This window comes from Xenopus laevis, chromosome 9_10L (assembly GCF_017654675.1).
Source record: "Xenopus laevis strain J_2021 chromosome 9_10L, Xenopus_laevis_v10.1, whole genome shotgun sequence".
NCBI classification, from domain to species: Eukaryota; Metazoa; Chordata; class Amphibia; order Anura; family Pipidae; genus Xenopus; species Xenopus laevis.
In genome coordinates this window covers 47,487,950-47,512,986 of record NC_054387.1, presented here as the reverse complement: position 1 = coordinate 47,512,986, position 25,037 = coordinate 47,487,950, and the positions used below count along the sequence as shown (strand labels likewise).

The 25,037-nt window shown below is 39.4% G+C and overlaps 1 protein-coding gene across 2 annotated transcripts; it reads left to right on the top strand.

Moving 5' to 3' along the window:
* The first annotated feature begins 300 nt into the window (after positions 1-300).
* Positions 301-24,094, top strand: LOC108701125 (envoplakin). Of its 2 annotated transcripts, none has more exons than XM_018235349.2 (21): positions 301-494; positions 4,936-5,035; positions 5,798-5,952; positions 6,441-6,564; positions 7,271-7,387; positions 8,523-8,561; positions 8,790-8,951; positions 10,117-10,224; positions 10,460-10,555; positions 10,677-10,949; positions 11,551-11,705; positions 11,910-12,010; positions 12,645-12,850; positions 13,273-13,451; positions 14,080-14,218; positions 14,743-14,936; positions 15,510-15,660; positions 17,897-17,980; positions 19,145-19,252; positions 19,599-19,691; positions 20,502-24,094. In XM_018235349.2, exons 1-21 carry the CDS (start codon positions 421-423, stop codon positions 23,940-23,942), a joined length of 6,099 nt encoding a protein of 2,032 aa, XP_018090838.1. In that variant the 5' UTR covers positions 301-420; the 3' UTR covers positions 23,943-24,094. The 2 variants fall into 2 exon arrangements, with proteins under 2 accessions (XP_018090838.1, XP_018090837.1); XM_018235348.2 differs by having other exon boundaries at positions 12,642-12,850.
* Positions 24,095-25,037: the final 943 nt, after the last annotated feature.

The window sequence follows — 25,037 nt, the reverse complement described above, 5'->3', positions numbered from 1 at the left end:
TTTGTATTGCAACCCCTTCCTGTCTACAGCTCTTGTCCCCCCCCCCAAAACTAAATTGCAAGCTTGCGTGCCTAATACATGTTAATACAGCAAGCTAACCTCTCTATCTCATTTCTCAGTGACAAATATGTCATTACACAGTATTAATGGGTCTGGGACAGTCTTTCTGGGTGGGGTCACATTGTCGGTGTCTCTCCCTTTCTCAGTATGCAACTGGTTTAACAGGTTATTTACACCTCTCCTCCTTGTACTCAGGTCCTATTGCTCAGGCTGGATTCTCTGGGAGGAGTCTGCTCACTCCAGCAAAGACCTGTCCTACAGTCCTCCCCAGCTGGTCACTGTCATATACTCAGGTGCAGCAAAACAGAGGGACAGAGGCTCCGCTACAAACAGACAGGGAACCTTAAGGGGGAAGACACCATGTTTAAAGGGCAGACCAAGTCCAGTAAGTCTCCTACGAAATCTCCAACCAAGTCTCCTTCAAAACATTCCAAGTAAGTGGAAGATGAGAGGGTGGTGGGTACCTGAGCAGTTAATGGGGTTTCTACCTGTCACTAAACACAAAAAGCTGTGCTTAGCCTTTGTTACATTCTACCAGTCTGACTTGCTCTCCCTGCTGCTGGGCCATTCCATTCCCCCCCATTCCCCCCCCATGCAACATATTTTATCCCTTGCTGCAGGCTCATAGCACATCTGCAAGAACATTCCACCTTGTAGGGAGGGGTTCTAAACTTTGTTAATATTATTTATGAGCTTCTTACCTGATTTTACTATGAACCAAAATTTTCTCTATATGTTTGGAAATGATGTTTGGAATTTTTCTTTATACTTCAGGCTGGCTTTGTACACACTTGCTATTCTTGAGCTGCAAATCAGGTTAAGGACAATTACTGCAACTTTCTGGAATTAAAGTAAACTTCATCTAGGGATTACATTAACTTTTTTTGATAGAGATGTTCAGTTAAACACACAGATGCAGCAAAGGCAGCCTTTGCATTATCCTTATTTGTGTTTATCCCTATAAGTGGGAGCAGAAAAGATTGCCCTGACCAGGTCACCTCATTTAATGGAACAGTCACTTTTGGTTGGCAAACTGGCATGGAAAATGGTAAAATGCTTTGTAAGCACTTAGCAAGGAATCTTTTATTCAAAGTCAATAAATGGTCAGTATAATGACCCTTTAGGTGTTTTCACTGCTATGATTTAGGGCAGGGGTTCTTAACCTATGGGTCAGGACCTATGCATAGCTATAGAGGAAACAGACCCAGCGGCGGTGGAGGGACCCGTGTCTGCTTTCTCCATACAGGTGGCCATCTAGGGTGGGTTGTGGGTGACCCTTATTTTTCTGGTGACCCATGATTTGTCAGGGGGGTCCTGGGGCTAAAAATGATGCCACTGACTTTATTATAGGGTTTGCTATCTTTTAAATCAGTGGTCCTTGACCTTTTTTTCTCAAGGTACCCACATTGTGTTGCAGAATCATCTTCACAACCCATAGTTAGTTTAGTAGAACCACTTATCCCTATAAGAGGTTAGTTTAGTAGAACCACAAACCCTATAAGAGGTTTCATGCACACTGTAGCAGCGGAATTATAAGCTCCATTATCAGCAGTGATTAATGTGAATGATAAAGAAATCCCTACAGAGCATGGCAATATATAAAAATAATAATAGCAAGCAGTATATTCAGATTCAAGTGGGGGAAACTCATGTTAACCCCCAGCTACTGTGACAGCTATTGCCTGTGTGAGTCGTCCTTAAATGAAACTGGCCAAACAGTTTCTCCCTTTAAACCCCTACATGCAGAGAACATTGCCATATCTGGATCTTGCTTCCAGCCAAAGGAGAGAGAAACTTTGTGGGATTGCAGTAAATGAGGACAGTATTGGGGTGTTGACAATATGGAAATGGGAAGTTGGCAAATTTTTAGGCGGTGACCCTGAACTAGGGAGAACTAGAATGGCAGGTAGACAATGAATCAAAGTCAGACGCACCCATTCTGCCCTTTCTCTAGCTCAATTTGGCTTTTATGAAAGGAGCATTTATACTGAGTAATTGCTTCTGCTGCTTGAGACACAACTGCTGAAGGTGCAAAAGACAGAAATACCAGTGTACAATTGTCCTTCAACCTGCAGCCCTCTTGCTATTGCTGAACTACAGCAGTATTCAGCTGACCGAGCTGGTTTTAAGCATAGCAATGTAGCAGTTGTGATTTTTAGTCTGAATGGTCAAACATACACCATTCAGTAATATGCCCCATAATAGCTAAAAGTTCATTTCAAGTAGACTAGTCTTACCTTTATAAACTAAAACAGGTTGCTGCCAGTAGAGGTATCCGCACACTTGGTGCAGTGCCATATCTGTGTAAATAGAACCAAAGAACAGAGATTTTACAGCAGTCATTAAAATCCTGGGCAGTTCTTATCTGGCATTACATTCCTGGGATGTCCTATGATAAGGGACAGTATTATGCTGGCCAGCTTTCAGCCACTTCATGAGGGTATATTTGTATTACACGGATTCCTCGGGTGGGATGGAACAGTATCAGCACTATTATAAATGGGTGTTGGTCGATAAAGTTTCTACACAGTCACTGCTTGGCAGAATTGTTACTGGCAATGACTGTATACTGGAAAATCTGAAACAGTGTTCACAAACTCTCGCTGAACTACTACTCTCAGCCTGTCATGCTAAATATAAGCCACACCCATCTTGCCCTGGATATAATGCTTTAGTCCAGCTCCAGGCAGATGAACCTATAGGTGTGAAATGACCATTAAAACAATTAAAATGACATATCTGAATATTAATAAAAGGAAAATTAGAAAAAAATTTAAGAAGGCAGAGAAGTTTATTTTGTGGCCTGCACCCCTACCCACATGTGAATATAACTATCCACAAAACACCCAATACCCACATTTTTTATTTATTTTTTATTGGTTACCCAATCTACAATGCATATTTTTGTGTCCAAATAGTATCTAGCAGCAGATCTGTGGGAAATTAGTAGCTTTTGCTGCATAAGCAAGAAGCAGATCTTGGAGCATCTATATAGCCATTCCTGACAAAACCCAGCTTCAGACTGGTTTTTATGTTGCCTGAAATGTCGCTCATATGTGAATAATTTAAGTGCAACTCCTCCATATTTGCTTCAGTTAGCTGTGGCAGTGAGGCACACATCCCATATAATTATCCTACTTTGCCTGAATTTGTATTCAGTATCTGCAATGAACAGAAGTTGGAATACTATAAATAACACATACACACAGACATATATATATTGAGAGAGAGAGAGCAAGAAAGAAAGACTATTAAAACATACCTGCAGATCTCCATGGTTATTGCACATTAAAAACCTGTTTTGCGTGACCAGCCAGTTTACATTGCCCTGCTGCATTTGGAGTGATGGTGTGTCAGGATTGTGTAAGACAATATACAAGAGATGGTATTGTGTATGGAGCAGTTGCTTATATTCTCTTTGGTTGGAAACATTTTTTTGTCACATATCGTGGGGAGTGAAGGGCAGCTTTAACAAATAGTGAAAATAAGCAAGTACCCAGGGCCCAGCAGCATAGAGGTCATGCTATAAGAAAAAACGTTGGTTAGAAGACTGTTTGCATGCAGCCAGATGAAATCTGCTCCAAATGTCTGAAATGATGTTGTTAAGGCTGCCACCCACAATCACCTTAACATCAACAAACACTGTTAACACTTCACGGTGCCAAATTATATCAGTTGGGGTCACACTGGGTGGCTTTAGCCTAATATCTAGTATAGGTCAATGTAAAAACAACTGGACTTGCTGAGTAATCAATGAAGACGTTTCACTACTCATCCGAGCAGCTTCTTCAGTTCAAGCTGCTCGGATGAGTAGTGAAACGTCTTCATTGATTACTCAGCAAGTCCAGTTGTTTTTACATTGACCTATACTAGATATACTATGACCTGGATGAATGAAAATCTTCATAGTCTTTAGCCTAATGGGGTTTTCATATGCATACCTATAGTAAGGGGAATGTTGGAAGGCATGCAAGGGCTAAAATCCAAATGTTAGGGAAGAGTGCAAAAAAACAGTGTTCAAGCCACCACATTATACTCACGTTGAGCCCAGGGACTGTGGGCACAATTCCTTGTGCTTTAGAATGGCGCAATTATCGAATGAATACAGCACTGCCTGCATTCAGCACCACTATACTCATGGAGAGTGTGCTGGTGGAGGAATATAAGCATCCCCTTCCCATAAAGCCCTTGACCAGTGCTGAGTTCTGCACTTCACTCCAGATTTCTAATCCGGTGCAAGTAGGAGATCACATCTATGCCCCTGGTCCATCAGCACTAATGGGTGTGATTTTGTACCCCTTACTGCTCTAGTTCTCACATCTGAGGCACTGAAAGATGACCCTCCATAATATTTTCAGTCTTCCAGCAATTATGCTATTCAAACTGGTCAATTTATATTCTGTTCTGAACTAAATCTGGGTTTTGCAAATGGTCACGGTGTGGGTCCTCGCTTTTTCTTGAGAACACCCCACCGTCGCCATCTCTCTCCCCTTCTGAAGTATGGCTTCACTTTCTTTTTGTGGATCCATGGGTGTGCTTTAATTTTATTATGCTTTAATATATTGACATAATATGTGGGTGTCCTTTATAAAGACATGTGAAGTCAGGTGTTTTGTACTCTGCCTTAGCCATAGGCCATCCACATGCATGTTACGTGTACAACAGACATAGGCAGCATAATGCATCACTGTAGTTAGCCTTGTATAGGCTCTGTATCTGCTCTATGCTGAATGCTCATTCAAGATGCAGAACAAAATGGCTACAGTATTGTTGTTATTATCCCTTTGGGCTCCGGGTGTTAAGAGAGGCAGCAGGTTGTAGCAATATGATTGCTGTGTCGATAGCACTAACATTTTGATATTCTCAATTTCACAGGGCAGCAGCCACTGAACTAGCACTGCTGATTACCCGCATGCAGAAAAATGCCGATCAGGTGGAGAAGAACATCCTAGAGACCAACGAGAAGCTAAAAAAGGTAGAATGGTCAACCACCGGAGTCTTACTTGTACTTCCATTTTACCCTGCCATGTGGCTTTCCCACCCTTTGGTAAAGGGGAACTATTGCAAAAATGAAAATTGAATATACGCTTCCTCATACTGAAATTTCTAAATACAATCAATTAAAAAGTCTGCATCATTTCTGAAATAATCAAGTTTATAATCACTATTCCTCTCTCAGCATCTGTTTCTTTTCATTCTGTCTTCATTCAGCAGTTGGTGTCAGATGAATGATCCAATATAACTTATAGGGGGCTTCCTTTCCCAGCAGATGTATTAGAGCCCACTCCAATAACTGATTCCAGTACAAACAAAATCTAACAAAATAACTGCCTTTTGCACAAATTTTGAATGTAGAGAGACAGGATTTCTGGTGATTTTAATAGAGTGAGCTCAAATACATCTTCTATAAGATATATTGGATCATTCATCTGACACCCAACACCTGAATGAAGACAAAATGAGGAGAAACAGATGCTGAGAGAGGGATAGTGATGCTTAGTTACATTCAGCATAGCCTCCTTAGCCTCATAAATCCTACCAAAAAGTTCAATGTCCTTCCTCCCAGGAACTCAGATCACACTGTGTTTTACCTTTGAAATCATACCCGCCCAGGTTATAACCATGACTATAACAGCTTCACTCCCAGAATCTTACTGCTTTTAATATTGCCCCCGGTATTGAGGGGGAGTCACTGTTGAAGGGACAGCAACAAACATTTCTTTCATTTTGGTTTTAGGATGCTGGAAATTATGCTGCAAAGAAGGAATTCCAGCACCAGCAGGAGAATGCGCAGAAACTCAAAGACTCTGAGAGTTTAGTAAAGGATCTGTTTATGGATGTGGATAAGGCAAAGAAATATGGCCACCCCCAGGCTCAAGAAATTGATCAAGAGTGAGTAAAAATTATTGAAGGTTCAAATAGCATAGCGTTTGGAAGTTTCCTCAAATATTTATCTTCAATTCGTATCATCCTGCCTGAAAAACAGAGCACCTTGCAAGTTCTGTGACCTCCCTAAACCTTCTGCTATACAACTGTGAATTGCAACCTACTCACCTTGCAGAGTAAAAAAATGGGGACTCTGCATCAAACTTTGCACAGGGGCCTGTGGAGTTATACTTACGCTCCTCTTTTGCTATTTCTCTAACTGTTATCCATTTTACTGTAATTGGAAAATGGATTGGAAAAAGAACAAGGAAAGAAATAGGGAGGATGTAGGGATGACAAGGTGCTAGACCTAAGCACTAAGGACAGATATACAGGGAATAATAGATTGCACATGTGACTTTTATATAGTATATATAAACAAAGAAGAATGCCTTACCTTTTGCAGCAAAATATGTGGTTGGACACTTATCAATATGCTCTTTCATTAACTCCAGTATCCGTCACCTGCACGAACGTCTGAGTATGGAATGCGCAGAGTACAGGGATGTGTATGAAAAAATGAACATCGCTCCTCCAGAACCCAAAGTCAATTGGCCGCAGATCCTAGACAAGAAGAAGGTAAGTTTAAAATGCAAGTGGTCTAGGGATTTCGATTTTTCCCATGTTTTATAAGAAAGTGTCTATAAGAAAATAACTTAGAATCAGAAATAGATATTTCTACTCCCCCTTCAAGCTATAACAACAGGAATGGATAATAAAATATCAATAATATATATATATATATATATATATATATATATATATAATTATTCTATGCTTACAGTCATATATGTAATTTTGGCTCCCCTAGGCCAATCCTTGCCCACCTGCTGCCTACCCCACAACCTTTTGCCTACTCTCCCTAACCCCTACTGCATCTATCTCGTTATTTATATTATCTGCACTGCTGAAACAGTGTAGCAGAAGCCAACTAATTAACAAACCTGTTAAAGAAGTAATTTCTGCTACACTTTTGATATAGAGCAATGCTACAGAAAGGGATGACAAATATTGCTTTCAGCTGCTATTCAAAATAACTTTAAAACACTGAAAATGTATATTTTTGGTAAGTTACTTAGAATTATGCATTCTTTCAATGTGCAAAACAACCCCCCCCCCAAAAAATTTATGGACAGAGATCTATGAATTAGTGTGTGAGTGTAGAATGCTACGCCCCCCATACATAATTGATTAGTATATTGTGTTTAGCTGATACAAATGTTGTCTTAACCAGCTACCTTGTTTGGTTACTTTTTCCTACCTCTCTGCCCACTTCTCTCTCCAGAAAGAAATAGAAAATGGACAATATGGGCCCAGCCTCTCTGATGTTGAGAGGCAGGTTGCAGAGCACAATATCTTGCAGCGAGAGATTGATGAGTATGGCAATGAAATTCGCAACCAGGTAAAATGAAATAATGCTCATATGCTTCTCATAGGCTGTACACCATTTTTATATTATTTATGCAAAAGTGGTTGCAATGGCAATCCATATAATGCACAAGGCTCCCTAGGGTCTTATTAATGTTAGGGAGTCAACACAAGGGCTTGGAACGTCACAGCAGCAGCAGAAGCAATATGGATCATTTAGTTTTGATTTTTTGCTGCAGAACCAAAATGTGGTGGGAACCCAGTCGCAGGGGCAATAGAAGCACCACAGAACATATGTTTTTTGGTTATACATAACCTTATACTACAGCAGTAGCACACACACACTATGAAGCATGTGAGCTGGACTTGCTACTACAGGATGAACCAGTGTTAGTAGAGCCATTCCCTGCAGCAACAGAAGTACTGTGATCCTAATCTAATGAATGATTTCAGGTTTATACCTAAGGCACAACACACCTATTACCTTACCCATGGTACCAGAATATGTCTGTATCTATGTATATTTTTATTTGTATAAATCACTGTACAACAGAACAATACATTTTTGTACAAGAAACAGGGGGTCATTACAATAAGTACAAAAATACAATACACATAATTATAAAGTATAGTTACAATACATATTAAGTGCTTATTGTCAAGGAGACAAAGGGACGTGCCCCATAGGGCTTACAGTCTAAATGGGAGGGTAACATACGGACACAAATCGGAGGAAATATCCCCAAAGTAACGCAGCACTTCTAATAAGTACACATTGCTGAACTGATTAATTATTGTATTTTTTTTAAAAAATGGGTTTTCCTTGATAGTGTTATACCTTTCTGCTGCCAAAGGTGGAGTGCTCGTTGCAGGGATCCTTCAGCAGATATATGAACAAAATGAATTCTGTTGCATGGAAACACTTGCCCCCGGTTTGCCTTTCTCTGTATTGATATGCCTTGCTATGCAGGCTGGGATGTGACAGTTAGTACAGAAACAATATTGATTCTCTGCACTAGCTGGTAGAAGATTTCATACTTTAATTTCCTTCAAAAATAGAACAGATCACTAAATTAATTAGAGTGGTTTGTTGGCACAGAAATGAAGGTGATTAATAGTACAAACCTGGTCTAATAATCTGTACATTTATCTAATTGTGTTTTTAACAGGACAATGCAGCCATTAAGAACCAGTATCGGAGTCTACAGGTCAGTCTTGTGAAAAGTTAATCTTTCCTGTGTGGGGTATGCAGTTCTTCCTCTCAGTTATTGAAAGGGGAGGGAGTGATACATTAAAATGTTATTCCCTTCTACTGAAAGGTCACAAAAATCAAAAGGGAAATATAAGATATTGAACCATGTAACTACTTAGAATTGCAAGTGTTGCGTACTAAATTGCAATGACCAATCTCTTTCCTGTTTTCTATGTAAATAAAGGAGGAATCCACTTGGAGAAGTCGGCACTTGGGCAGCCTGTATAACCACCTCCATGGCTGCACCAAGGAACTAATGTATCTCAGCGAGGAGCAGAACAAGATTCTGCGGAAGGACTGGAGTGACCAGATACCTGACCTGCCTGCTACCCGCAGACAATATGAGGTAAGGGACTTGCAGCCAATTATATAAACTCGTTCCTTAATTATGGCATCAAGTAGCTCTAATGTATGTGTCACTATTTCTATGAAAGCTGTATGTTTCATGTATGTACAGTGCTGCCAAATACTTATAATTACTATTTCTTTCTATGGATACAATGTAAATAACATCACAATAATCTTTGCAGAAGTACTGTGGGTCATGTGGGTTTGGATTGAAAAAACAGGCCCTGTGAGCAAGTTTGGACCAATCTTAAAGCACAAACTAGACTCCTTTACTTTGATATGAACACACTCGTTACCCTTATCATTTTGGGTCCTAAACAAACAAAAATTTAAAAGGACCCAGGAGTCATACCAGAGTGGGGGGAGTTAGGATATATGGCTAATTTGCAGATAAGGTAACCTTCATTGTCATTTTGGTAATGATATTGTTATATAAATAAGTCTGTACTGAAAATAAGCAGGTGAGTTCTATACTGGAAGTTCTGGGTCTCTTTTCATCCAGAGATTGAGCTACAGAGGAATGTGGAGCACTGTGATGTGGACCTTAAGGGATATTGAGTAATTAATGATAACAGTAGAAATGCTGTAACAAAAACTCTTCTGACAAAAAGTTGTGTGGTTACTGCTGGAATGCAGTGAGGCAAGTTACACAGTGGTTACACGTACACATACTCAAATTGGGATGGAAAATGTAAGGAGGCTTGGACAGCATTGTTTGTGTGGCTCAGTGGATGTTGTTATGAAGAAGACAAACAAAACTCAGCATAATGAGGGTTGTGCAGTAAACTTAAAAGAAACTATAGGCATGCTGCAATCCAAAAGTCTTCTTAGATATGAGTATCCTTCAGAACAGTTTCCGTCCATCCTTGTGTGCTGCTAAACAAGTGCTAAACTCTTTTGACTGTGTTATAGATAAATTATTCAGTTGCATCTTTAGAGGTGAAAATGTGACTCCACACTACATTGTGAAAGTTTCTTTAATATTTAGGTTTGGAGATACAGGACACAGACTATGCATACAATATCATCTTTGAAGGTGGAAATGTTGAGAAAATGTCATATTTTTCAATATCGAGGGCGAGCAGGCTCCGTAGAAAGTCTCCAATAGAGGCAATATGCAGTGCAAATTTAGTAACCCAAACCTCGTTTGCTCTCTTCTGCAGAAATTTAAATCTGAGGACCTGCTGCCACAGGAAGAAAATGTGAATCAGCTTCTGGATGATGGGGAGAGGATGATCGAGTTAAAGCATCCAGCTGTCCCCTGCATCCAGGTAAGAATGGTCTTATAAATGGCTCAGTCAGCTTGATTGCAATGGATGAAAAACTCTAGAAAGTTCAAACTGTCATCCTTCTGACCTACAACCACTCTCATTGCCTCCTGGCCAAGTGCGAGAGCTGGGACCTGCACACACGGCTGTAACACTTTTGCTCTACCTTGTGACCCTGTGAGTGCTGGTCCACTTGTTAATAACACAGTTCTCCCACTTTTAAACCAATATTTTGCAGGCCCACCATGAAGCTCTGAAGGGTGAATGGCAAAACTTTCTCAACTTGTGCATATGTCAGGAGAACCATCTCAAGAACGCAGAAGAGTACAAAAAGGTGAGGGAGTTTGCACACACCCTATGAGAACCTCTATACTGTGTTATGGCAGCAGAAATACAGACATTGAGAAAGTTATTGGCTTGTAATATGTCATAACTAACTTCAATTCTACCCCCAGTTTCAAGATGATGCGGAAACCATAGCTCAAACTTTAAAAGAGGTCAACAGGAACTTTGACACCAAATTTAGCCAGGGTAACTTGGCAGCACCTGGAGCAGCGTCAGAACTGCAGCTCCAGTTGGAAAAGGAAGACAAGCAGCTGACCCAGGCTGAGAAGAGTTTGTCCGCTCTTAAAAACAAGGCCCCTGAGATTGTGCCCATCAAACAGCGAAGGATAAAGTCAAAGCAGCCTGTAAACATCAACTGCATTTGCGACTGGGATTCTGCTGATGTAAGATTATTGGATGAGTGTCTTGTTTACACCACTGCAGTAATATATTGGTCAGGGGTCTAAAAAGGTAGCCATGTATCCAGTGGCGTAACTAGATATTACTGGGCCCCACAGCAAATTATTTTTCAGGCCCCCAAAATGTTTTGGGGCTGACTTGTTTCTCCAATATTTATTGACATTTTATATGAATTAGGGCCTCCTGGGGCCCCTATACCTCCTGGGCCCCCCTGCAGCCGCAGGGTCTGCTTCCTCTATAGTTATGCCCCTGCATGTATCCCAACCATCTGCTATAAGCTTAAGAGGAGTGTAGAGAATAAAAAAATATTACGTGTTTTTCGGGGGCCAAGCATCTTGTGAGAATACAGACATGGAGGAAATGTGATGTATGTTGCAAAGAAATTAGAAGTTGTTCTTCCAGCTCTCAAACACACAAGTGTTTTAACAAATAACTTGAAATCCAAGGATGTGTGTAATAAATAGCAAACTGGGTGGGAGCAAGATGAGAGAATTGGGGGCTAGGAGATGAGAGTTGAATGTCAAAGAAATGAATAAGACCTGAAGAAGAAGATCATAACAGGATAACTGCTTCTTCTCTGCACAGATGCAGCTCTCAAAGGGAGAGGTCTTCACATTAAAAGACAACAACATGTCTGACAGCTGGGTGATACAGACTCCAGGAGGAGAGACAAAGAATGCTCCATCTGCCTGCTTTGTAATCCCTCCTTCAGATCAAGAGGCCATAGATAAGTTGAAGAGGTAAGTGTCATGTATGGAAGAGCAAAAGTGAGTGCCCTTTCCATAATCTTTCTGCATCATAGTGGACCTGCACTAATGGCAAAACCAAAAGGTGCCATGTGGTGTAAATCAGAATATAGTCGTGATTCATTGAAACTTTGCATTTGATTTTTTTTGCTAGTATTTGTCAGGGCCTCCAATTTTTTCCATAATTGTCATCCTCAGACTCGAGGGTGAGCTAAGTGAAGCACAAAAGAAGAAGACAGCTCTACAGAACACACTGAAATCCAACAGAAACCAGGAACCTGCCAAACCAACTCAGTCTGGTAAGTAACTCAGGTGCTATTGTTAGGAAATCTCTTTATAGAAAATGCATTAATAATACAAACAACATGCTTTATATACAGTTAAGTGTGCATCAAAACCACGTATAATCAATAGCAATGTTTAAATACATACTACCAAATAGTAACCAGAGAATCAAAAAAATACAAGAAAGCGGACACCCTTGTCAAAGAATGAGAATTACCCCCAATGTTTCAGTGTTTCTCAAGGGGAATTCTGCAGAATTGACATGGGTTTGATGCACCATTCACTGTATAGAGCATGTTTTGTATTATTAATGAATTATCTATAAAGAGATTTTCTAACAATACCACCTGAGTTTGTATATCATTTATTTTGCGTGTGCAAGCCCCTAACAGTAAAATATTGTATTTTTAACCACCTCAAGGGGGTGGTTTGAGGCTATTTTGCTCTTTTCAAATTAGAGTGCCCTCAATTTATCTTTGTTTACATGTAAGTTAGTAGGCAGTGCCTGGCACACACAAGCATATAACACCAAAATAATGTTATGTGGGCAGTCTGTGTGGAACACTTAACACTAGTTCATAATAACATTTTCATTTGTCATTTGGACTTTTTGTTAAATTTTGTACACTGACTTTACCTGTTCAGCAGGTCCGGTTGTCACTGCACCTGCACCTCCAGTTCGCATATCAAGTATACCAAGTGAGGATCCCCAAGCAAATCAGCTCCTTAACAAGCTAAACATGATCCATGAAAACCTGCAGAACACGGAGCAAGAGGTTTTGTCAAGGGTACGCTCTCCAGTCAGTCAGGCTTCACCAAGTCAAGATTTGGCTGGGAGACTAAAACAACAAGAGGTAAGATATAGATATTTTGATTAAGCAAACGTTTTTGTAACAGATATTGGTGGAACTTGAATGGTATTTTACTGAAAATAGAGATATTCTATCACAGTGCACTTCAGATCTGACCAAACAACATGCTGTTTATATGTATTAATGCAAATAAGACAAGAAAATATTCATTGCAAAGTGCAAGTTTCATATTACTCTATGAAAGTATAGATATTGAATATTATTTGTCCAGTCGGTGGCCAATGCTTTTCAGGGGCAGCTTAAACATCCATACATTTGGTTTTCTTCTCCTCTCTAATATTTAGACCATTCCTTGCTTTGCCATGTTGCTACCAGAGCAGGATGGGGGGTGTTGATTTAGTCATCCCTGGTTTAATTTTCAGGGTGTTGTGTGACCTTGCTAAGCCATTTTCCCATATTTATAGGCGACTGACCTACAGCTGCAAAACATAGCATCCGAGAAGGACAAAGTGCAGAGAGAGTGTGAGGCTTTCCTGAACAAAAGCCCAGTAGGAACAGTAGCTTCCCAGCTCCCCAGCACACAATCAAATGTCAACAACAAGTACAAAGATGTCAAGCTCCTGTCTTCGCTCTATGGAGAGGAGTAAGTTGGCTTGGGATTTATTATGATTGGCTTAAGGCTTTAGGTTCAAAACATACCAAACAGCATCTGTGTTCTTCTGCTATATTTGCTCCTATAAATAGAAGAATTCAACCCTTACTTAATATTCATATTTCAGCTCAATTGTCAAAATATTATAAATTGGTTAAAATTGGTGTGAAAATCAGATGAAAATTGGAATTGTACAAATGAAATCTTCGGATTTTTACACAAAACCCTGCGCAGATCAGGATACCTTTGGGACTTCTCCCATTGATTTATATACAACCTTGGCAGGTCTGAGATGCTGGATTTTCGGATTAGGATTTTTCCATTCTCGGGGTATAATAAACAAAGAAAAATTTAAGTTTTCTTTTTAACTAAAACTTTGGATTTTATTAATAAATAACCCCCTAAGAATCCTATTTCTATCCAAAAATATTTGTTGTTTTGTACACATAAATATGCTCATATATTAAGACCTGGAGAAGAACTGCAATCTCAGGATTATCTTCTACTGGGAGAGTATTCTCTTTACTCAAGCCTCCAGGTCGCCTACTACTGATTTAGATCTCGGTCCTAGAAATTTCAATTTCAGGTTCACCATAACACTATTCTGTTTTTACTGCAGGGCCAAAGCATCTTTGAACCTGGAAAATCAGATTAAGAATACTGATAACATGATAAACGGCTTTGAGGAATTATTGGTGCAGGACGATGTGATCCCATACTCCCCAAATGCCCTTCAGGAGCGGGCCACTGAAATTCAGGTATGCTGTTCCATACATGATTTCCAGAACAAAAAAACAGCCCAGGTGCAACAGGTACTTGAGAGTCATGGATGAGTTCCTAGAGATAAAAACTACTTTCCAAAGTAGACAAGGAGAAAGCAGAAATAATGCATTTTAAGCATTAATAACTAGGGATGCACCGAATCCACTATTTGGTATTCGGCCGAATCCCCGAATCCTTCGTGAAAGATTCGGCCGAATACCGAACCGAATCCTAATTTGCATATGCAAATTAGGGACAGGAAGGAGAAATTAGAAAAAATTCTTCTTTTGTGACGAAAAGTCATGTGATTTCCCTACCCACCCCTAATTTAGATATGCAAATTAGGATTCGGTTCGGCCAGACACAAGGATTCGGCAGAATCCGAATACTGCTGAAAAAGGCCGAATCCTGGATTCGGTGCATCCCTATTAATAACATCACATCAGGGTAGCAGTCATAAATTCACAGCATGGAGAATACATTTGGATTCTGCAATATTGGCTCTACTTTTCTCTCCCAGAAAATGAAAAGAGACCTTGTAGACAAACAGGACAATCTTCTGAAGCTAAACAGGAGCCTGAAGGACACAGAGCTTTCCTGCAGCTCTCTTCAGACTAACTGCCAGGAACACTCCCCTGATCTGCCACGACAACGTGCCCAAGTTCAACGTCTCAATGACCGCTACCACTCTGTTGCTGACCAGCTTGACCAGAGGTAAGTCCAGGCTGAACCTGACATAGAAGGAAAAGTCTTAAGATTGTTAAAGGTTATGATTGGTGAAAATAGTACAATTTAAGGGGGTTATTTATCAAAATCCCAAAATTTCTCAGAATTTTCAGAAAACTACTCCGACCAAATCCGCACAGATTTTTTTTATCAATACATGTTCCCGAAAATTCCTTGTTTGGCAAAAAAACTCTATAAAAGAGTGAAAAATGTTAAATACAGTGCCTTTTTTTGATTTGACGGCAAAATACAGCGACTTTTTTTAGATTTGGCGCCGAATACTTCGACTTTTTAGAAAACAGTGCAAATCAGTATATCTGCCATTCACTTCTAAATGAACTCGGCAGGTCAGAGTTGGAGTACTTTTTTATTCAGACTTTTAACAACCTCAGGGTTAAATAAATCAGGAAAAATTGAGGGTTTTTTTCACTAATTTTTTTTCCCACACTATAAAAGTCCAATGAGAATTGTAGTGTATACTCAAGTTAGACATGGACTAATCTGGTCCTTATGTGGCCAGCAAAACTCCAGTCTGAAATACTTTTTTTTCTATAATATCAGAGAGAAGATATTGAGAGATGCCAACCTGCCTTACCAGCAGTATAAATCTTCCTGTGAGGCTCTGGACACCTGGATGAAAGGTCTTCCTAAAAACCAAGTGACATCATCAGATAGCCCCAGCCAAGTCAACTATAAGCTGCAGACTCAAAAGGTGAGCAGGGTTTGTGAAGTCATGGACAATATAATACTTATTTAGGAACATCAGATGCAACTATTGTATTAGCTGGTTTCTCAACTTTTACAATTAGGACAAAGTTGTCTGTACACTATACATATTTTTAATATAACCAATTCTACCATTCCTGCAGATATTCCCTTCATATCAACCAACTGGTTTTTCTTAAACCTATCAAGAAAAAGCTCACATTTTTAGATGATAACTCGTTATTATTAATAAATATTAACAGATTCTGTATTTTGCCTGTAGGCAACAAATACCAGAATAACGCCACTGTTAAAATCCTTGATAGATGTCATTGCTGCAATATTTCAATTCAAAATCGGGAGTCAATATAGTTATTCAGCCAGGCCCAAGGGACTCGCCCCAGTTCAAAAAGGCATTCAACTACAGAAAAGTTTATATCAAAAACGATATAAGTCACAAGGCCTCTTCAAGTAAAAAATATTAATTTATTGTTATTCACATTAAAACAGTAACTAGTACATACTTCCCCACATACCCCACCTAAAGATGTCATTGCTGCAAGGGCTTCCTATCTAGAAAAAAACAGTATACACATATACACTCCTTTGTTCAACATAAGAACAATGCACTACTGTAAATACAGTCATTTATGTAAATGGAGATGACCTCTGTATAAACAACCCCTTCCCTTACCTAAATTGAAGCCTTTGATATAAGTAGCAGCTCGCTATTCAGAGAGCTTATCTCAGGACTGGTCATATATCGTACTGCCTACTCCTCTGCAAACAGTGACTGTTGAACCAGGAAGTTGGAAAATGAGAGTTGTTTTAGTTTTTTCTTGAATGATAAAAATACTGTAACAAAAAACATATTTCTTAATTAAACTAATAACCAAAACGTATGTTCAGCTAAAGCCCCATTTGCTAAGCACATGTTGAAGCACATACAGTCATATGAAAATGTTTGGGAACCCCTCTCAGCCTGCATAAAAATTCAACAAAAACAGTGGTATGTCTTTCATTTCCCAGGAACATCTGAGTACTGGGGTGTTTTCTGAACAAAGATCATTAGTGAAGCAGCATTCAGTTGTATGAAATTAAATCAAATATGAAAAACTGGCTGTGCAAAAATTAGGGGAAAAAAAGTTTGCTAATTGGAATGCATGTAACTGCTCAATACTGATTACTGGCAACACCAAATTGGTTGGATTAGCTCGTTAAGCCTTGAACTTCATAGGAAGGTGTGTCCAATCATGAGAAAAGGTATTTAAGGTGGCCAATTGCAAGTTGTGCTTCTGTTTGACTTTCATCTGAAGGGTGACAGCATGGGGGCCCCAAAGCAACTCTCAATAGATCTGAAAACAAAGATTGTCATTCATTTTGGAACAAAGTGCTTTTTTTTTTATTTGGTCATAACAAAAAGCGCTTCGCATGGCGGAAGAAACACCTGCTACCTACTGTCAAATTTGGTGGAGGTTCCATCATGCTGTGGGGCTGTGTGAATAGTTCAGGGACTGGGGCCTTTGGTAAAGTTGAGGGTCGGATGAATTCAACCCAATATCAACAAATTCTTCAGGATAAAGTTCAAGCATCAGTCAAAAAGTTGAAGTTACTCAGGGGTTGGATATTCCAACAAGACAATGACCCTAAACACAATTCTAAATCTACAAAGGCATTTATCCAGAGGGAGAAGTACAATATTCTGGAATGGCCGTCACAGCCCCCCGATTTGAATATCATGGAAAATCTATGGGATGATTTGAAGCAGACTGTCCATGCTCGGCAGCCATCAAATTTAACTGAACTGGAGAGATTTTATAGGGACGAATGGTCAAAAAATACCACCATCCAGAATCCAGACACTCATCAATATAGGAGGTGTCTAGACCATGTTACATTTGCAAAAGGCTCAACTAAGTAATATCTCTGTTGGGGTGCCCAGATTTATGCACCTGTCTAGTTTTGTTGGATGCATAATCCAATAAACTTAATGTCACTGCTGAAATACTACAGTTACCATAAGGCATGTTATATATTAAAAGAAAGGTCAGCCAATGATAAACAAAACTCCAAAGAATTAAGAGGGGTTCCCAAACTTTTTCATATGACTGTAGTCAGCATGATACACAGTATGCATAAACAAAAAATTAGTTTTATTTGATCAGAATATTACATGACACATCCTGTCTGGTGGGTAGATTTTTCATTCATAATAACCAGGATTTGAATGGATTTTATTTTAGAGGTTGGTTGACGAGATCCAGAGGAAGGAGCCAGAGAAGAATAATGTGGTTAAACTTTCAGATGACCTAGTGAACACTTTTGATGTAAGTACATGCAGACTATGATTTCATAACACCTCTGCTGGTTATTAGAACAATAACTACAACACACTGTATACATTAAATTTAAATACTTAATTAATAATTTAAAGGGATGGTTCACCTTTAAATGGCTTGTTCAAGTTCCAACACTTTTTTCATTTCAGTTCATATAGTTCACCAGAAATAAAGACTTTTTCCAATTATTTTCTATGTGTTTTTCTAATATTGAAGTGTAAAGTGTAATTTTTCACCTTCTAACGCAGCTCTGGGAGGGGAGGTCGCCGACCCTGTAAACTGTTCTAAATTGATACATTTAGTTGATTTTTCTTATCTTTGTCCCTGCTGATCAGAATCCCTGGGTTTCATTAAACGCAGCTGTTGGAATTGATACAATAGTTGCTAATACTGCGGAGATGCTGCTGCGAAATGTATCAACTAAATGTAAACAGAGTCTGCCCCTGAATTACTGAGCTGCCAGATTGAAACACCAGAGACAGGGATAATTAACTTTAAACTTAGATTTTGGAAAAACATTGAAAAATAAAAAATGGAAAATAATTGAAAAAAAGTCATTATTTCCGGTGAACAATAGGAAAACAATTGAACTGAAAAAAGTGTTTGGATTGTGAACAACCCCTTTAAATTAACTTTTAGCATGTTATAGAATGACTAATTTTTAGAGTGGCCTTCATTTTTTCTTTTTTTATATATTTTTTTAATTATCTGCCTTCTTCTGACTCTTTACAGCTATCTAATGGGGGTCACTGACCCCATCTAAAACTAAATGCTCTGTAAGGCTAGACAATTATTGTTATTGCTTCTTTTTATTACTCATCTTTCTACTCAGACCCTCTCCTATTCATATTCCCGTCTCTTATTCAAATCAATGCGTGGTTGCTAGGGTAATCTGGACCGTAGCAACCAGATTGCTGAAACTGCAAGCTGGAATGGTGATGAATAAAACGCTAAACAACTCAAAAACAAATAAATAATGAAAACCAATTGCAAAATTGTCTCAGGATATCACTCTCTACATCCTACTAAGAGTTAACTCAAAAGTGAACATCCCCTTTAAGTGTTTTAAAATGTTATGGTTCATTGACACATATTTTTCATCTAGAATTTTAAATTCCACGTTGGGGTCATTACCTGTATTTTCTTTTATAGGACTATGAAAAACAAGCCAAACGTTACAGTACAACGCTTTCCTCCTCCAACCCTGTCCCTCCTAAAAAACCAAAGGGTGTGTCTATGCAGCAAGGAATAGAAGACCAGGTGAGGTTCAGCTGATATTATAAAAAGGGTGGAACACGTTTGGATGGTTGTGCATTGATCTTTGTATTGCAAGCTGGAGCTGTTCTAGAGCAGTAAGCAGGGGTGCTTTAAATATTTTCACCGGGAATCCAACATTTGGTCCTCAAGTCATGGTGTAATTGCAATTCCCAGCACCCACTGAAAGCATTTTGGCTATCAGAGGATGCTTCGAATTTTAATTCATCTACAACTAGAAGGCTGCAGGTTATTATTAACAATATATTATTTTTGTTCTGTCACTCAAACTCAAGTAAAGAACGTTTAGAACATTTGTCTGGATTTCGCTGATCAACTCTTCTTTCCATAGCAAAAAGATCTGGTGAAGCGATACAACCAAGCGACTGTGGAGAGCAAGCAGCAGCTAACTCAGATGGAGTTTGCCAAGAAAGTGCTGGATAAGGTATGTGTGTCGTCTTGCTGACTTTTTCTGTGTTAAGGTGGCCATACACGGGCAGATAAAGCTGCCGATATCTGTCGTTTGGACCAATTTGACAGCTTATCTGCCCGTGTATGGGGGCTTCCGACGGGTCTTCCCGATCGATATCTGGCCACGATATCGTTCGGGAAAGTTTGATTTTTAACCGACCGACCCGTCTGAGCCCCTTGGCGCATCGTAATTTGATCGTTTGGCCATACGGCCGAACGTTCTAATTACCCCCGATATAGCCATGCCGTTAGTGGCATATCGGGGAAAGATCTGATCGTTTGGCGATGTCGCCAAACGAGCGGATCTTTGAGTCTATGGCCAGCTTTAGTTCTAACACCTTGCTTGGAGAGCTAGGGTTCTGGTAGTGCTGTATAAAGAAGGGGTGAAAGGTGGGTGTTTGCCGGAACACCGAGCTTGAATGTGCAGCCTTGGACAACATAATAAATAATGCCAGTGCACTGTGCAAGGGAAACAACATGGCAGGTTTCACCCATATGTACAAATACAAATATGCAGAGAAGAAATGTTCTGCACACACATCATCATAACACAACATCTTGCCCAACAAGGTTGACGTCTATTATAAGTTCTGATTGGTTGACATGGGTTACTGCCCAGGTGCAAATTTGACCAGTGTTTATAAATAACCCCCACAATGCCTTGTTGTCACATGTACAGTGTAAATGGGCATATAATACACATCAGATGATTACTAATGGCTACCAGTTGCATTTATACAGAACCATCCCATTTTAATATATTTTTTATTTCTATTTTTGCCAGTCTGATGGTACAGATGGAATCCAGGCTATAACTCAGCAAAATCTGCGCTCAGAAAATACTCAGAGGTCTGTCAGAGAGTCAGAGAATCTGTCCAGCCAGTTAGAGGAAGAAAAGAAGAAGGTGGCTCAAGTACAGCAGACACTGGAGGAGAACACAAAACGCTTGATATTACTGAAGACACAAAGACCAGTTGAGCGCATAGAGGAAACAGAGGTGGTACAGTATTACAGAGAGCCTAAGATAGAGAGTGATCTGTCGGTGAGAAAAAGCCAAATAGAACAATCTAACAAGGAAAGAGAGATCACTCAGTCTGAGATAAAAGTGGTGAGCAAACGGCTGGCGACTCTGGAAGAGCAAAGGAAGAACATTAAGCCACAGTTGCTGACTAAAGAGGTCACACAGATAGAAAAAGACCCTGATTTGGAGTCAAAGGCGCAGTCTCTTAGAAAAGAAATAAAGCAACTGAAAGAAGAAAATAATTCAATTTATTTGGAATTAGAGAGACTAAAGAAAGAAGTGTTGATTCTGGAACAGAAGCAACCAAATATTGTAGAGAAAGTAGTGTTGAAAGAGGTGGTAAAATTAGAGAGGGATCCAGAAATTGTAAAGGCTGCCAGGGCACTTCAGCTACAGATTGATGATGAGAATTTCAGAAGAAAATCACTTCAGGAGAATGTGGTGAAGCTGAGGACCCGAACCGAGGAGCTGGAAAAGCTGATTGAGTCTGTTGAACCCAAGGTTATAGTTAAGGAGGTAAAGAAAGTTGAACAGGATCCAGAAATCCTGAAGGAAGCAGCAAGGCTAAGGACACTGATTGAAGAAGAAAGAAACAAAAGTGTGGTTGTTACACGGGAGCTGACAGAGCTACAATCTAGGTATGTGGTGGTACAGAAGCAAAAGCCCAGAATTGAAATCAAAGAAAGAGTCAACGAAGTTTTTATTGTTGAACCAGAAACTGAGAAGGAGATTGCAAGGCTGAAGTCTGTGCTGCAAGAAGTTAGCTCTAGAAAATCCATGTCTGATAACGAGCTCGATACAGTCCATACTCAGGTGATTACTCTGAAATCCCAGAGACCCACAGTGGAGTATAAAGAAGTTGTCAATGAGGTGGTCAAACTAGAGAAAAGCCCAGAGTTGCTAAAGGAAATAGAAAAATTGAAAGTACAAATGAAGGATATGGAAGCAAATACTGTCAAGAACATGGAGCTGAAATCCAAACTCAGCAAGGAGAGAGATAACTGGAAATTGGAGAAGTCGAAAGTGGAAACTAAAACAGTCAATAAAGAGGTAGTCAAGTATGAAAATGATCCAGTACTGATAAAAGAAGCAGAGCGTCTCCGTCAAGAAGTACGAGATGAGTCTCAGAAAAGGAGGGAAGTGGAAGATTTTGTGTATGACTTACAGAACAAGTACATTCTGCTGGAGAGAAGAAAGCCAGAGGAGAGGGTTGTGGTGCAAGAGGTGGTCCTTGTTAAGCAAGACCCCAAAATAAAAGATGATCATTTCAGGCTAAGCAGGACACTTGATGAAACAGTAAGCAATAGGCGTCGCCTAGAACGTGAGGTGCAGCAGTTACGTAACTTAGTGGAAGAGAAGCAGAAACTACTCAACTTTCAAGAAGAAAGAGACAAAAAATTGGCGGCAGAAAAAGAGCTACGCCAGATTACACTGAGGATAAAGGAGATAGAGGAAAGCCCTCTTCCTGTGCAGGAGAAGATTGTTATGGAGGAAGTTGTTAAGGTAGAAAGGGACCCGGTTATGGAAAAAGCAGCTAATTCTCTTCGCACTGAATTAGATAATGAAAGAAGTCAATATCTAAACATTGAAAGAGAATGTAAAAACCTGCAAATGAAGATAGATATCCTACAGAGGGAGAAATCTCTAGAGAAAACCATTTACAAGGAGGTTATTCGTGTGGAAAAGGACAAGGTGCTTGAGAATGAGAGAGTCAGGTTGAGAGAACTGGTTTCAAAAGCACGTAATTCAAGGCAAGACCTGGAAGATGAGAGCAAAAGACTCACTGAAAAAATAGAAAGGGTCGATGCCATGAAGAAAACCTGGTCAAAGGAGGAATCTGATCTTCAGAAGACAAGACTGCAGCTACAACAAGAGAAGTCATCCACAGAAAATGAACTGCTGGAGCTGAGGAGACAACAGCAGCAAAAAAGTGTGTTCCTCAGCAAGGAGTCTCAATTGCTCTCACAGAAAGCAGAGATTGAACGTCAGAAAAAGACGCAATTGGGCCATGAACTGTCCCTTTTTGAAACCAAAATTCTTTCTGAAAAAGATGCCATTTATCAGAAGGAAAGGAATATTAGGGAGCTGCAGACTCGTGTCAACCGAGAAGAACGCAACCAAGAGACACAGACGAGGGAGACTAATGTTTCCACAAAAATTTCTATCCTGGACCCTGACACGGGTAAAGAAATGTCTCCCTATGAAGCTTATAAAAGGGGCATCATAGATAGAAGTCAATATATCCAGCTGCAAGAATTGGAGTGTGACTGGGAAGAGGTTTCCACCATGGGATCAAGTGGTGACATTTCTGTCCTTTTGGATAAGAAGAGTGGCAAGCAATATTCCATTGAGGATGCCCTAAGGACCAAGAAAATCACCAAAGACGAGCTACAGATGTACCGTGATGGCAAGCTCCCAATTTCTGAATTTGCCCTTCTGGTGGCTGGAGAAAAGCCCTCATCAGCTTCAATTGGTTCAATAATTGGACCCAGATCCCCAACTTCTACCCAGTCTCGCAGCATATTTACTCAAAGTGCCCCCAAAGTCTTTCACGACGACAGCTTCCCAATCGCTGGCATATATGACAAAAGCACAGACAGCAAATGCACAATCAGAAGTGCGATAACAAGGAAAATACTGGATGCTGAAACTGGTCAGAAGCTGCTTGAAGCCCAGGCGGCCACTGGTGGCATCATCCACATTATGAGCAAAGAAAGATATTCAGTTCATAAAGCTATAGACAGGGCCCTGATTGATAGTAGTAACACACAGAGTCTGCTTCATGCACAAAAAGCCTTTACAGGTGTCGAGGATCCAGTAACCAAAAAGAGATTATCTATTGGAGAGGCTATTCAGAAGGACCTTATGCCTAAAGATAAAGCCATACCCTACTTGGTTGTCCAGCACCTCACAGGAGGTCTCATCGACACCAAACAAACAGGTCGAATCCCAGTTTCTGAGGCAGTAGAGCAGGGCCTGGTGAGTAAAGAACTTGCTGATCAAATCCAGGATGAGACACATTATAAGAAAGATCTTGTTGACCCCGTCACCAAGGAGAAAATACATTATAAGGAAGCCATGTCTCGATGCAGGAAAGACCCTAGCAGCGGACTTCTGCTTCTTGAAGCATCTCCAGATTCTTACCAGCCTCCTGTCTATCGCCCTGTAAATCCCATCCCTTCCATGACAACCTATAATTACTAGGCGTAAGGGTTTCCTATCTATTTTATGAATTTAAATATATTCACTTGAAAATATGGTGTCCCGTTTTATAAGAATATTCCTAATTTCTTGCATTAATACTGTATGCATGTCTGGCTGTCTTCTACAACAATAAACACAAAACAAGCCTTAAAGCTCTCTTTGTTTCATTTATGACTATTTTATTTTTATTTTTATATATATATTGAGTGCAGAGGAATCTTGTATTTGTCTATATATATATATATATATATATATATATATATATATATTTATTTTATTTTTTTAAACATTTGCACAATAAAAAATAATATTGAATTATTTTTTAGGGTGACAGGTCCCCTTAAAGTATCATTTTTACCAAGCCGATGTCTTATAGAATATTTTTTTAATTGAAAGATAGGGTTTTAAGACATTTTCCTTAAAACAAGCAGAAAAACAGCAACAGCCATTTTGTGACATATATTGCTGGAGCAAAAACATAAATATGTCCTTTATAACACTATTGCCGATGAGTAAGTTCCAGTAAGTTCATCACAGATGAACACAGATACAGCACTAATATTGTTAACTGGTAGACAAATTCAAATCATTACTGGATACTGTCATGGGAAAACATGTTTTTTTCAAAACGCATCAGTTAATAGTGCTGCTCTAGCAACATTTTGCACTGAAATCCATTTTTCAAAAAAAACAAACAGTTTTTTTCAAATATAATTTTGAAATCTGACATGGGGCTAGACATGTTGTTAGTTTTCTAGTTGCCCCAGTCATGTGACATGTGCTCTGATAAACTTCAGTCACTCTTTACTGCTAAAAAAAACAAAGCTAAAGGGAGCCAATAGAGAGAAATAGAATGACCCATTATGTTGCACCATCCCAGTATATATTCAGAGATTCCAACAAAAGATTTCAAAATAAAATGTAACTTTTATTATCAGATAAATAAAAGTATGCCCACAATAACTGTGTTAAGTTAATAATTGTGTAAGAAGGGAAAGCTATGAGGACTCTATGGTCACTAGCTTTTAAATGGATAAACAAGGGTTAAATGCCATTAAAGACGTAGCTTTCATAGCTTTCCCTACTAACACAATT